This window comes from Arachis duranensis, chromosome 3 (assembly GCF_000817695.3).
Source record: "Arachis duranensis cultivar V14167 chromosome 3, aradu.V14167.gnm2.J7QH, whole genome shotgun sequence".
NCBI classification, from domain to species: Eukaryota; Viridiplantae; Streptophyta; class Magnoliopsida; order Fabales; family Fabaceae; genus Arachis; species Arachis duranensis.
In genome coordinates this window covers 94,757,304-94,772,573 of record NC_029774.3, presented here as the reverse complement: position 1 = coordinate 94,772,573, position 15,270 = coordinate 94,757,304, and the positions used below count along the sequence as shown (strand labels likewise).

The following is a 15,270-nucleotide window of genomic DNA, read 5'->3' as shown; positions in this document are numbered from 1 at the left end:
ACGTGTTGGTAAAGGTTAAAGGCCTTTACATTTCTGCTGATTTCATAATCTTAGACACTAGGAAGGAGGATGATGAATGCATCATCCTTGGAAGACCTTTCCTAGCCACAGCAGAAGCTGTGATAGATGTTAACAGAGGAGAATTAGTCCTTCAATTGAATGGGGACTACCTTGTGTTTAAGGCACACGGCTATCCTTCTGTAACAAGGGAGAGTAAGCATGTAGAGCTTCTCTCAGTACAGAGTCAAACAGAGTTGTCCACCATACATGGCACAGAAAAATATCAAAATAAAACACAGTTGTCCACCATCAGAATAGAGCATGAAAAGAAACCCCTAAAAATAATCCCACACAACATCGCAATAAAATCCTAGCACAAAATCCACTACAAAACTTAGGAAATAACAATATACAAAGCAATAAACCCTGATCACCAATCATCAATACTTTCCCTAAAATTTAAAAACATAAAATTTTACTCTCTTCACTAACCTTGGTGACGAAATAGAAGATCCTTATAGCGGCAAACCAACTCTTCAGACAACTGTATAGTGTTCACACGTGTTCTAACAGTCTCCAAAAATTCTATTACAGTTACCAATTCCTATTTTGTGTCACTCATGGAAGATAAATTTTTTTTACTGCGTCATTTATGAAAAAGTTAAAGACAAAGAATAAAAAAAAGAGAAATACAAACGTTTTATTTCTCATCACATACAAACGACATTGCTTAAAGGAACTTTTAGTACCAAATTAAAAATGACGTGGTTTCATTGTGTCCAATGTAGTCACAATGGACTACGTCACTAATAGTGCAATGTTTCGATGATGAAAAATAAAACAAGAATTAACATGATACATTTTTTTAAATTTAAAAGATTAATTTAATACAATCAAAATCTAAAAGATTAAATCAGTACAATTCATAAGTTTCAAAAAGACTTAACTCATCGTATCGATAACGCTACCATATCTTATGAATCGTAAACAATTGTTTAGATTGTTAACACTAGAATCTTTTGGGTACGTGTTATTTATTTACTAAAAGTTTCTGTAACCTTTCTTGGCAACAGTAGACAGTAATAATCCCAGAGGCCAATAGTGTGATTGGAGTCTGATTGGATTCTCTCGCACGAAACAGGACAGAAGTGGCCAGCCTAATGAGGCGCGAGAAATCGCGTGGCAGTGCATGTAATAAAAATAGAACGAGAGGGACATACATCTGAAAATACATTCCAAAGATTCCATCCCCGAAATTTGAAGGTGCACAATGCTGGCGTCCCTTTTCAGCGCTCTAATCCAAACAAAGCCACTTTTCATGCCACTATATTTCTTTCATTTATTTATTTATTTATTCATTCATCATGTGTCAGAAAATAAAACTCAAGCTTAGCCTCCCTGTCTCTCTCTCTCGCATTAATTGAAGAACGTTCTCACTCATTCACTCCTCTTCCTTTCTTTTCGATTTTTTCTAAGCATCGATTCTCTGCTTCATCCTCTCTTCGTTTTTCACAGGTAGGTAACTCTCGATTCCTTCTGTTGTTCCTTTCTTCTTTCTGATTCTGCGTGGTTCTCCCGAATCGTTTCAGCTTTCGGATTCGATCCGATCAACTTCCTATGCTCTAAGACTGATATCATGCATGCTTCAATTTACTTCTCTCGTTTTCTCATCTTTACTTGTTCTTCCTGTAATTCTCCCTGAACAATTCGAATAGTTTACTTTGCTATCGATTTTCCTTTTCTATATGATGACGATCTTTGAAAATTCTGCGCTTAGTATATCTTTTTTCTTAGTCAGAACTACGAAAGAACTCTTGCTGTTAGTGATATATGAATTCATTGAATTTGATCGTATTACTTCTAAAGCTGCACATACAGGTCCAAGATCAATTAGCTCTGAATACTTTTGTTTCTCTTTCAGCTGCTGCAGTTTTGCATTTGAGGAGTTCAACAAGAAGATTCTCAAGAGTAGAAAGAATACTGACTGACCCTGTACCTCAGGTACCTAACTTATTTCTCGAAATTGTGATTTAGAGATCATGATTTGCAATTATCATTTCTTGTTTTATCCGGTCATCTTTCGGTAAATTACAAATCTACAATTTACAAAGGTATTTCGTTTTTGTTGTTAAATAATGACAAAAAAATTTGTTACCAAATGTTAGTTCTTGGCGCCTACTTCAAGTGTCTCTGTTTCCTTCTCTATAATTTTAATCATTTTCTTGAGTTAATTATTTAAGCTTAGTTTAATTATTCCGCATTCAATAATTGAATTTTAATCCTGATAGCGTAAAATGGTGGTTTGACGGTACGTTTATTGCAATCTCCGAAAAGCTGAGAGAATCAAGTATTGGTTAATTGATGATGACAATTGTATCTTTCTTCACTTATCAATGGAGAATCCAGATATCTTTTTCACGTATCCCTTTCCTTTGTTTCTCTATTTTTACATCACTATACGGCTAATTATTCTCATAATTAGTAATTACCCTCGATTTCAATAGTGGAACGGAATATTCATTTTGTTACTGGATCGATTCGAGTTCTACGAAATTGTATGTACTATGTCCTTGTTGCGATGAGACACCGTTATGATCATTCCCCATATTTTATGATCATTTATCTCTCGTTAAAATGTGTTGCCTTTGCATTTTCCTGACGGCTATATATAATAATATCATATCAAATCGATTAATAAATCCCGTTTGTGTGGCACATCTACTATTGCTTTCCACCATCTTCTTTGATGACATATAAACTATACGGACTACAAATTTCTTTATGGAAAAGCGCTGATGAAAGCTCAGACCGACCAGAAAGGAATATGTACTCTTTCTGTAATGACAGCAATAATAAACTACACTTTTCGACAATACTTTCTACATTTTTTAGTTGCTATACATAACTTTTTCTCCTCCCCCTCCCCACCTCTAAAGTTTGATAAATATCCATAACACTTAGAATAAAATAGTAGCGATAATCTGCGTTAATCTTGTTAATGATGTTTACTTAGAAATTCCTTACAGATGGTAATTACCTGCAAATTTAAGCATGAAGAAAATAGTGCTAAAAAAGTGTTAATTTTTTCAGTTCCTGACTTTTTGGGATCATGGGGAGCAGATTATGTTGATGCGTGCGTGACTGCTGATAAGTTGAAGATCCATAGAGAAGATGGTGAAACATCGCTTTAGAGAGTCTATAAAATCTTTGTTTGGAAGTCATCTTGACCCTGAGAAAGAAGAGCAACTGCAGGGAGCTAAAACAGGTACAATTTCTATCCCAAGATTAAAAGCTCAGCTGCCACCATGACATCACAATGATAATGATAAATAATTTTCCACAACTTATCAATCACCTTGTAATGATTAAACAAATGATTTCGTGTTTTGCTGCTCTTTTTTTTTTCCTACAGAAATTGATGACAAAGTGAAAAGGATATTGAAACTTATTAAAGATGACAACCTTGAAGAGGATGGCCCCCCTTTAGAGCAATCTAAGAAGGAACCACTTGTTGAACTGATTGAGGATTTCCACAATCAGTACCAATCGCTCTATGCACGATATGATCATTTGACAGGTGAGTTAAGGAAAAAGATTCATGGCAAGCAAGGAGAAAATGAGAGCTCATCGTCCAGTTCAGACTCAGATTCAGATTATTCTTCAAGAGACAAAGTCAGAAAAAATGGACAGCTGGAAAGTGACTTTCAAAAGATAATTGAAGGCTTAAAGCAAGAACTTGAAATGGCTAGTGTGGAAGTTGCTGAATTAAACCAGAGGTTGACAAGTACTCATGAAGAGAAGGAGGATCTTAATTCGAAATATGTTGCAGCATTGAGCAAGATAGAAGAAGTAGAGAAAATAAACATGGATTTGAAATCTGATGCTGAAGCATCGAGTATTCAAAGATCAAAACTTTTGGATGAGAATGCTGAACTAAAAAATCAACTGGACATTGCTGGTAAGACAGAAGCTGAGCTGAGTCAAAGATTGGAGGACTTGAAGACAGAAAAAGATAGTTTGGCATCGGAGAAGGAGACAGCTATCCAGCAGATTGTCGAGGAAAAGAAGATTACAGATGACCTGAGAACCACAGTTGATCAACTGAAGGATGAGAAATTCTCTCTTGAGAAAGAATTACAAGTCGTGACAGGGGAAATTTTCATTCTAAAACAGCAGTTAGAGCATGCAGATGAGGAAATGACAAAGGTCAACAACAACCTGAGAGTCACTGAGGAAGAAAATGAATCATTGAAATTGAAACTTTCACAGGCTTCTGATGAGGTCCAGCTTTCTCACAGAAGAGTTCAAGAACTTGTAGACGAATTGAGTCAGTTAAAGGAGGAACATGTTGCAGCATTGAGCAAAATAGAAGAAGTAGACAAAATAAACATGGATTTGAAAACTGATGCTGAAGCATCGAGTATTCAAAGATCAAAACTTTTGGAAGAGAATGCTGAACTAAAAAATCAACTGGATGTTGCTGGTAAGACAGAAGCGGAGCTGAGTCAAAGATTGGAGGACTTGAAGACAGAAAAAGATAGTTTGACACTGGAGAAGGACACAGCTATCCAGCAGATTGTCGAGGAAAAGAAGATTACAGATGACCTGAGAACCACAGTTGATCAACTGAAGGATGAGAAATTCTCGCTTGAGAAAGAATTACGAGTTGTGACAGGGGAAATTTCCATTCTAAAACAGCAGTTAGAGCATGCAGATGAGGAAATGACAAAGGTCAACAACAACCTGAGAGTCACTGGGGAAGAAACTGAATCATTGAAATTGACAATTTCACAGGCTTCTGATGAGGTTCAGCTTTCTCACAGAAGAATTCAAGAACTTGTAGATGAATTGAGTCAGTTAAAGGAGAAACATGATGAGAAGGAAAGGGAAGTTTCAACCCTCACCGAGATGCATGAAGGGCATCAGAATGAATCCTCAAATAAAATTAGGGAGCTTGAGGGACAAGTCACAAACCTGGCACTAGAACTAGAATCACATCAAACCCAGAAAAGAGATATGGAGGAGCAAATTAAAAGGGGCACAACTGAAGCAAGGGAACTGGGAGAGCACAATTTAGGGCTACGTAGCCAGATTTCAGAACTTGAAATGAAGTCCAAAGAAAGAGAAGAGGAACTATTTTCCCTCAAGAAGAAACTTGAAGATAATGAGGAGCAGTCATCCTCTAAAATATTAGATTTGACATCTCAGATAACCAATCTGCTGACTGACATAAGCACATTACATTCAAAAAACAATGAACTGGAAGAGCAGATAATTTCAAAGAGCAGTGAAGCATCAGCTCAAGTCAAAAGCATTACTGATAACATGAGTGTGTTGCAGCACGAAGTGGAGTCCCTACAACAACAGAAAGCTGACTTGGAAGTTCAGTTAGTGGAAAAAGTCCAAGAGAATTCAGAGTATGCAATTCAATTGCAAAATCTGAAAGAGGAGGTTGACAGAAAAACCCTGGAACAAGAGAAACTTATGGAAGACACCGAAAATTTACTCATGCAGATAAGGAATCTGGAATCAGAGGTGAGCACTATGAAGAACCAGAAAAGTGTAGATGATGAGCTGATAAGGGCTAACAGCCACGAGATTGATCATTTGAGACAAGAGAAGTTGGAGCTACTTGACAAAACAGCAGAATTAGAGAAAACATCATCAGAGAGAGAATCTGCGTTTTCTGTCATCCAGGACACACTTCGTAAAGTAGAGGAAGAGAGTTCAGCTCAAATAATGAATTTGACTGAGAAAATTAACAATCTTCAAAATGATTTGGTTTCCTTGGAGAATCATAAACAAGAGTCATCACAGCAGTATGACGGACTGAAGTTGGAGGTGGATTCTATACACAGCCAGAAGAGTGAACTTGAAGAGCAGGCAAGAGCTAAAGATCATGAGAACAGCGAGCTGAGAGAGGAAATTATTGGATTGAAGGGAACAATCACTGCGCTGGAGACAACAATGGCAGAAAAGAAGTTTGCGTTGTCCACTTTGCAGGAAAAATTTCATGAGAAAGAGAACGAAGCTTCTGCCTTAACCACCCAAGTGAATAATCTGCAAAATGACTTGCTTTCATTGCAGGGCTTAAAAGAAGAGTTGGAGCTCCACTGTGGAAAAATCAAAGAAGAACATGCAGAAAGGTTTACACTCATAGAGAATGAAAAGAATGAGCTAGCAGGAAAGTCAACCAGTCTTCAGAGAACATTAGAAGAACGAGAAGATGCTTATCAGAAGTTAAATGAAGGTTATATACAAATCGAAGGTTGGCTGAAGGAAAGCAAGGTGAGCCTTGAAGTTGCTGAGAAGAAGATTGAAGAAATGGAACGTGAATTCCATGAAGGCAGTGAGTTTAAGAATCAGATGATGGCTGAACTGGAGCATACAGTGGAGGATCTGAAGAGAGACCTTGAAGAGAAAGGAGATGAAATCAACACTATGTTTGAGAATGTCCGCATGCTCGAGGTTAAGCTTCGTCTTTCCAATCAGAAGTTACGCGTCACAGAACAATTGCTAAGTGAGAAGGAGGAGAGCTTTAGAAAAGCTGAAGAAAAGTTCCAACAAGAGCAGAAAGCTCTTGAAGACATGATTGCTACTTTGTCAGTAAAGCTTGCTGCCAACAATGAAGCTTTTCAGGAAATCATAGCCGGTGTTAAAGAGTGTGTGAACAGCGTGACGGTTGGCATAGAAACCGTTTGCTGGAATTTCTCTGATAAATGTAAAAATCATGAGAACTCTATCTCCAACATGTCTCGTGAGCTTCAAGTTGCAAAGAACGGTTTCAGGGAGATGAACAAGGAAAAAGAGCAATTGCAGACACAGAGACACCAATTGCTGGAGCAGCTGCGGGATAAGAAGGAAGAAGAGTTAGCTTTGAGGGAGAGGATTGGGAAGCTGGAGGCAAAAGCAAGCAAGGATGAATCAGAGAAGACGAATCTGGCAGCGAACATGGCTCAACTGAGGAATACAGTTGGAGAATTGGAGAAGAAGATGAAAGAGAAAGATGATGGCATGTTGGACTTGGGTGAAGAGAAGAGGGAGGCCATAAGGCAGCTTTGTTTGTGGATTGATTATCATCGCAGCCGTTATGACTATCTCAAAGACGTTCTATCAAAGACAGGTAGAGGCCAACGAACGGCTTAAATCCTTAAAGTTTGTTTAGCACCTTCTTGTGTGTCCCATTTAGGTATGGTGTTGTGGTTTGAATTGTTATTAGTTCAATTTTTCTCATGTGAATTAATTCTTTGTTTCTTTTGGTTCAAACATGTGCGTGTTTATAATTTAATTCATTCTGTATCAGGAGCATATATCTCCTTCATGATTTGGTTATCATCACATACCTCATCATTACTTGTCATATGACGGTCATTGTCTTTTGTCTATGCCTTTTTTTGTAACTTGTAATCAAGTGATATTGAGAAACTATAATGGGAAGAAGAAAATAAATGCAATATCAAAATTGAGGCTCTCTAATCCCTCTTCCCACCGACTACCTCCGATCCCTCCGTCGCGACGCACATCTGCTTTGATCATCGCGGTTTTTCCCATTCGCGACAGAAAAAAAAAATAAAAAATAAAAAATAAAAAATATAAAATATAAAATCATTTTAAAATTTATTTTAAAAATTCAAAATTATTTAAAAGAAATAAAAAATCATTTAAAAAATTTCAGAATATAAATTTTCAAAATATCTGAAACGTGACAAAAACAAACATCCTAAACTTAAAAAAAATCCGATAATTTTAAAATTCAAAACCAATAAAAAAGAAAAATATAAAAAATATAAAAAAATCTAAAAATTATAAAAAGAAACATTTAAAATTATTAAAAAAAATTCAACCCCCTAAAAAAAACATCCAAAATGAAAAAAAGTAATTTAAAACTAATAAAAAAATCATTCGTAATTTAAAAAAAATTAAAAACTAATTAAAAAAATCATCCCAAATAAAAGAAGAGCTGGGACTTTGGGTAGGGGTGTCCGCGGATCGGATCGGATATGGCCAAAAATTCGATCCGATCCGCATTAAAATCATCGGATCGGATCGGATCCAATATCCGCAACTTTTAAGGTTGGATCCGATCCGCACATTTGCGGATCGGATCGGATATCGGATATCGGATATATCCGCAAAACACAAAAATATTTTGAAAGGCTTATTTTTATTAAAAAATATCAATAAAATTCATTTTTTCTATTCTTTTAAATATGTTTATTCTTAAAATAATATTAAACATACTTTTCTTAAATAATAAATTAAAATAATATAACATATATGATAATTATTAATTGAAATAAAACATAAAAAGAATATTTATTTATTTATTTCTTTAATTTTGCGGATACGCGGATATGCGGATACCAACACAAAATCCGCAATCCGATCCGATTAGTGTGCAGATCCGATCCGATCCGATCCGAAAGCCTTGCGGATCGGATCCATATCCGTAATTTTCGGATCGGATTCGGGTAAACACCGCGGATATGCGGATCGGATCCGATCCATGGACACCCCTAACTTTGGGAGTATTCAGCGACGACGTCTTCAACAGTGCTGCGTAGACAGTGGGAGGACTCGCAGTGTGTGCGAGACAACAGTAGCAGTGGCGGTGCAGTGGGAGAGGGACGCTTGGCAGCAACAGCGGCGACGCAGGAAAATCGCGCGAGATAGCAGCAGTGACACCGACGAAGCCGCGGAGGTTGCGATTTGCGCGAGATAGTAGCAGCGGCGCAGCGGGGGAGGGACGCTTGACAGAAACAGCGGCAATGCAGGAGAATTGCGCGAGACAGCAGTAGTGTCGCCGACGTTCCAAGCGTAGTGTCTAACGCAACTTCTTCTGCAGTTGCGACTCGGAAGACCGGGAGGAAAGGACGCGCACCTCGTGCGAGAGCTCCCACCAGCAGTGACGGCGCACTGTCGTGGCGGAGGAACGGTTGACTGAGCGGCAGAGTGATGACACGATGAGAGAGAAAGGTGACATGTTGTTAGTATGTGTTTATATAGGGTTACTTTGAATAATTAAAAACCTAATTCTAATTAATTCAAAATTTAATTTTTAAAATTAATTATTTAAAATATTGTTTATGTTGGGTGGAGTGTGTGTTGTTTTAATAACACATTTCTGATTTTCGTATTTGATTGTTGTTACTGGTTTCTACTTTATTAGGAAGATAAGTTTGACTAAAATTATTGTCTCTTATCGTTATTGCTGGTTTGTGCTTAATTAAGAAGATGAGTTTGACTGAAATTTTTGTTCCTGTATGTTGTTACTGGTATGTGCTTAATTAGAAAGACGAGTTTGGCTAAAATTATTGTCTCTGATTGTTGTTGCTAGTTTGTGCTTAATGTGATTGTTGTTGGTGTCTCTGATTGTTTATGGTCATTTAAATTCTATTTATTGGCTTTAAAATGAATTAATTATAGGATTAGAGAATTAGAAAGCAATGAGAAGAAAAGATTCTGTACTCGGTGAGTGATGATAACAATGTACGGTGATGTAAAATGAGATGAAACCAAATTAGCTTTGCTTGACAGTGAGTAATATATTCGACTGTTGCTTCAGAATTAGCTTTTAGCGCTGGTGGAAGAGTGCTTAACAACTATAGGAGTTCTTTAACTCTAAAGATAGTTGAGGCATTGATTTGTACACAAAATTGGCTTCTTACTTCTCCAATAACAACTGATTTTGAGGAGCTTATTGAGGAGTTTGAGAAACTTGAATTAGGTATGCAAAAAAGAAATTTGAAGTTCCTTTCATAGTTTATGTTTATAATTTATAATCTATATTATGTTTATGTTTATAATCTATATTGATTTCTTTGTTTTATTTTTGGAAAAATTGCACCAACCAGGGAAGATGATGATGAGTCTGGTGTGGATTCAGATTAAGCATGGTGGCTGTTTGGTTTTTATTTGGTTTAAAGTAGCTATTTCGGTTTTTAGTACGTTTTAAAGTGTGTTTGTTTTTGTTATTTACTAGACATTTTTAATTGTCTTTGTTTTATGTTTAATTGTTGGGACAAGTTGAATTTGTATTAAATTTGGATGTGATATACTCTTGTTATTCTAATTTAATGACGGTTTTAAACTTCATTTTACGGTAATTTAAATTCTGATTATTAGATTTAAAAAAACCAAACAAAACTGATCGAACCAAACTGCTATTGGTTCGCTTCTGTTGCGCAGAAAGCAGCAAACCGAATGGTTGGCATCATTGTACAACCAAACAAGTCGGTTCGGTTGGTTTTTGATCCAAAACCGAACCAAACCGAATCGATTACACCCCTAGATTGAGAGGTTTGTTGATGGATGGTGCAGATTTCTAAAACCACAAACTAACTGATAATTGATAAGTGCATTGGGTCATAGTAAATAATATTTCAGGTGAGTGAAGGTCAACCCCACAAGGATTGATGGACCAAGCAACAATAATTGAATAATTTACTTAGTCAGACAAAGGCAAAGAAGTGTTTTAGGTTCAAATGCATTAAACAATACTTAGAAAAATTAAGAAAGCAAACGGTAAACGGGTTGTGATGAGGGGATAACTTATACGCTTTTTGACATTATTTTTAGGTAAATTTTAGTAGGATCTAGCTACTTTTAGGGATGTTATCTTTAGTTTTTATGCTAAATTCACATTTCTAGACTTTACTAAGAGTTTGTGTATTTTTTTGTGATTTCAGGTATTTTCTAGCTGGAATTGAGGGACCTGAGCAAAACTCTGATAAAAGGCTAACAAAGGACTGCTGATGCTGTTGGATTCTGACCTTCCTGCACTCGAAATGGATTTTCTGGAGCTACAGAACTCTAAATGGCGCGCTCTCAATGGTGTTGGAAAGTAGACATCCAGAGCTTTCCAGAAATATATAATAGTCCATACTTTATTTGAGATTACATGACATAAACTGGCGCTCAACGCCAGTTCCATGCTGCATTCTGGAGTCAAACGCCAGAAACACGTCACAAACCAGAGTTAAATGCCAAAAACACGTTACAACTTGGCGTTTAACTCCAAAAGAAACCTCTGCATGTGTAAAGCTCAAGCTCAGCCCAAGCACACACCAAGTGGGCTCTGGAAGTGAATTTCTGCATCAATTACTTATTTCTGTAAACCCTAGTAGCTAGTCTAGTATAAATAGGACATTTTACTATTGTATTAGACGTCTTTTGACCATTCGATCTTTTGACGATATAGTCTCTTGACCATTTGGTCTTTTGATCATTCATGGGGGCTGGCCATTCGGCCATGCCTGGACCTTCATCACTTATGTATTTTCAACGGTGGAGTTTCTACATACCATAGATTAAGGGTGTGGAGCTCTGTTGTACCTCGAGTTTTAATGCAATTACTACTATTTTCTATTCAATTCAGTTTATTCCTGTTCTAAGATATTCGTTGCACTTCACCATGACGAATGTGATGATCCGTGACACTCATCATCATTCTCACCTATGAACGCGTGACTGACAACCACTTCCGTTCTACCTTAGACCGAACGCATATCTCTTGGATTCCTTAATCAGAATCTTCGTGGTATAAGCTAGAATTGATGGCAGCATTCATGAGAATCCGGAAAGTCTAAACCTTGTCTGTGGTATTCCGAGTAGGATTCAGGGATTGAATGACTGTGACGAGCTTCAAACTCGCGATTGTTGGGCGTGATGACAAACGCAAAAGAATCAATGGATTCTATTCCGGCATGATCTAGAACCCACAGATGATTAGCCGTGCTGTGACAAAAGCATTTGGACCATTTTCACTAAGAGGATGGGATGTAGCCATTGACAACGGTGATGCCCTACATACAGCTTGCCATGGAAAGGAGTAAGAAGGATTGAAGAAAGGCAGTAGGAAAGCAGAGATCCAACAGGGACAAAACATCTCCATATACTTATTTGAAATTCTTACCAATGAGTTACATAAGTATTTCTATCTTTATTTTCTATTTATTTATTATTATTATTCGAAAACTCCATAACCATTTATTATCCGCCTAACTGAGATTTACAAGATGACCATAGCTTGCTTCATACCAACAATCTCCGTGGGATCGACTCTTAGTCACGTAAGGTTTATTACTTGGATGACCCAGTGCACTTGCTAGTTAGTTGTGCGAAGTTGTGAAGAAAGTGCTGAGTTATAAACGCGCATACCAAGTTGAGCGTCATTATTAGAGATCACAATTTCGTGCACCAAGTTTTTGGCGCTGTTGCCGGGGATTGTTCGAGTTTGGACAACTGACGGTTCATCTTGTTGCTTAGATTAGGTAATTTTCTTTTTGTTTTATTTTCGAAAAAAATTTTTCAAAAATCTTTCAAAAATTTATCACCTATTTTCGAAAATTTTCAGAGTTTTTAAGAATGAATTCTAGAGTTTCATATAACATTTTGAAGCCTGGTTGGTTGTAAAGCCATGTCTAATTCCTGGACCGAAGCTTTAGACTAACATTACATGATTCCTGAAATTCTGATTGAGGACTTTGGATTCATTACTTCCTTTTTCCAAAATATGTTTTCGAAAAATATAAAATAAAATCCAAAAAATTTATAAAATCATAAAAATAAAAAATATTTTGTGTCTCTTGTTTGAGTTTAGAGTCAATTTTTAAGTTTGGTGTGAATTGCATGTTTTAAAAACCTTTGCATTTTTCGAAAATTCATGCATGTGTTCTTCATGATCTTCAAGTTGTTCTTGGTAAGTCTTCTTGTTTGATCTTCATATTTTCTTGTTTTGTGTCTTTTGTTGTTTTTCATGTGCATTCTTGCATTCATAGTGTCTAAGAATTAAAGATTTCTAAGTTTGGTGTCTTACATATTTTTCTTTTTCTAAAAAATTTTTCAAAAATAAGTTCTTGATGTTCATCATGATCTTCAAAGTGTTCTTGGTGTTCATCTTGACATTCATAGTATTCTTGCATGCATCATGAGTTTTGATTCATAATTTTCATGTTGTGAGTCATTTTTGTGTTTTTCTCTCTCCTCATTAAAAATTCAAAAATAAAAAATATCTTTTCCTTATTTTGCTCATAAATTTTGAAAATTTGAGTTGACTTAGTAAAAAATTTTTAAAACTTAGCTATTTCTTATAAGTCAAGTCAAATTTTCAATTTTAAAAATCCTATCTTTTCAAAATCATTTTCAAAAAAAAAAAAAAATCAAATCTTTTTCATTTTTTATTATTTTCGAAAATTTTTAAAATTTATTTTCAAAATCTTTTTCTTATCTTTATTTCAAAATTTCGAAAACTTTACTAACAATTAATGTGATTGATTCAAAAATTTGAAGTTTGTTACTTTCTTGTTAAGAAAGGTTCAATCTTTAAATTCTAGAATCATATCAAATCAGTTTTAATTTTAAAAATCAAATCTTTTCCAAAATATCTTTTTCAATCATATCTTTTCAAAATATATTTTTCAAATCATGTCTTTTTCAAAATTGATTTGAAAAATCTTTTCTAACTTCTTATCTTTTCAAAATTGAATTTCAAATCTTTTTCAACTAACTAATTGACTTTTTGTTTGTTTTACTAATTCTTATCTTTTTCAAAATCACCTAACTACTTTCCTCTCTCTAATTTTCGAAAATCATCTCCCTCTTTTTCAAAATTCTTTTAATCAATTAATTGTTTCAAATTTTAATTTTAATTTTAATTCTTTTCTTAATTTTCGAAAATCACTAACCCTTTTTCAAAATTTATTTTCGAATTCCTCCCTCTCTCACCTTCTTCTATTTATTTATTTATTTACTAACACTTCTTTTCATCTCAAGAATTTGAACCTATCTTCACCCTTGTGTTTGGATTCTTACCTTTTCCTTCTTCTATTCTTTTCTTCTTCTACTAACATAAAGGAATCTCTCTACTGTGGTAAAGAAGATTCCTATTATTATTTTCTGTTTCCTTCTTTTTCATATGAGAAGGAATAAGGACAAGAACACCGACGTGGCGGAAATTGGCGAGTTAAGAATTTATTAATAGGGACACGTTGCAAGTACAGTCCTTAACCAGCCGAAAATCTGCTTATCAATTTAAAAGGGGTTGTCACAATATTGAAAATTAAAATACTGGGAGTATGAATCCCAGGTCGTCTCCTAACAAGTTGCAAGGAGATATGCTATTTTATCAATCGGGCGTTTTCAAAAATGGTTTAGTTGATAAGTAGGGAATTAATCTAGAGAATTTAGCTAATTTTAAATAAAATCCTTGACTGGGGGTAGATTAGTTGGAAGCCCTATTCTTGTTGAAATACTCTCAAGATTAATTAATAATTGGAAGTCGCTCTGCTTAGTTAACCCTTACTAGGTAAAGGAAAGTCAAGCAAGTTGAAAATCTGTTTCTAGTCATAAGTACTAATCCTCTCCCTTGGAAAGGACTAGAGTTAATGATTAGAGGGTGATTCAATAATAAATCCAATTATAGTTTCTCTCTTGAGTAATTCAACTCAAGCGTTCCTTTCAATCATCCCCCAATCAAGTCATGGAACTACTCACTCATCATAATTATAAATTTCACAGAATTAATGGTGAAAATAAAAGAAGACATGATAAATAATAATAAAAGGATTAATTGAAAATAAAAATAGTCTATATTAATAACTTGTAGAAATAATCCACTATCAACTCTAGAGGGATTAAGAATATGGAAGAATAAATATAAAAAATAAATAACAAAATAAGATGACTAGTACCGGAGGTAGACTCTTCTCAAAAGCTAAAGCTAAAATCTTCCAATTCTAATTATGAATGCTCAAGTGAGTGAAAAACCTAGGGGAGGAGTAAATCCAGATCTAAAACTAAAAATTATGCAGACTGAATTGTGTCCCTCATTTTTGCATGTTCCCTGGCTCTAATCTATGATTTCGGGCCGAAAATTGGGTTGAAATCCGGCCCAGAAACTCTGCCAGCGACTTCTGAAATTCTACAGATCGCGCACGTCATGCGGCCGCGTCATTCACGCGGACGCGTCATTCGGTGTTTTGCTTTTCCATGTGGGCGCGTCGTCCATGCCTCCGCGTTGCTTTTGCTTTTCCAATCCGCGTGGTCGCGTGAGCCATGCGGCCGCGTCACTTCTCGCTGGTCATCTCCTTAGTTTCTTGTATTCCTTCCATTTTTGGAAACTTCCTTTTCAATCTCCAATTCATTCATGTCCTATAAAGCCTGAAACACTTAACACACAGATCACGACATCGAATGGGATAAAGGAGAATTAAAATACCTAATTCAAAGTCTCTAGGAAGTAAGTTTTCAATCATGTAATAATTTTAGGAA

General features: G+C 35.6%; 1 protein-coding gene across 3 annotated transcripts; it reads left to right on the top strand.

The window, feature by feature from the left end:
• The first annotated feature begins 1,272 nt into the window (after nt 1–1,272).
• On the top strand, nt 1,273–7,471 carry LOC107479777 (COP1-interactive protein 1). Of its 3 annotated transcripts, none has more exons than XM_016099885.3 (4): nt 1,273–1,515; nt 1,922–2,001; nt 3,121–3,265; nt 3,413–7,471. In XM_016099885.3, the coding sequence occupies exons 3-4, from the start codon at nt 3,172–3,174 to the stop codon at nt 7,144–7,146; spliced, it is 3,828 nt and encodes a 1,275-aa protein (XP_015955371.1). In that variant the 5' UTR covers nt 1,273–1,515; nt 1,922–2,001; nt 3,121–3,171; the 3' UTR covers nt 7,147–7,471. The 3 variants fall into 3 exon arrangements, with proteins under 3 accessions (XP_015955371.1, XP_015955369.1, XP_015955370.1); XM_016099883.3 differs by having other exon boundaries at nt 1,274–1,515; nt 3,091–3,265; XM_016099884.3 differs by having other exon boundaries at nt 1,274–1,519; nt 3,091–3,265.
• The last annotated feature ends 7,799 nt before the right edge of the window (nt 7,472–15,270 follow it).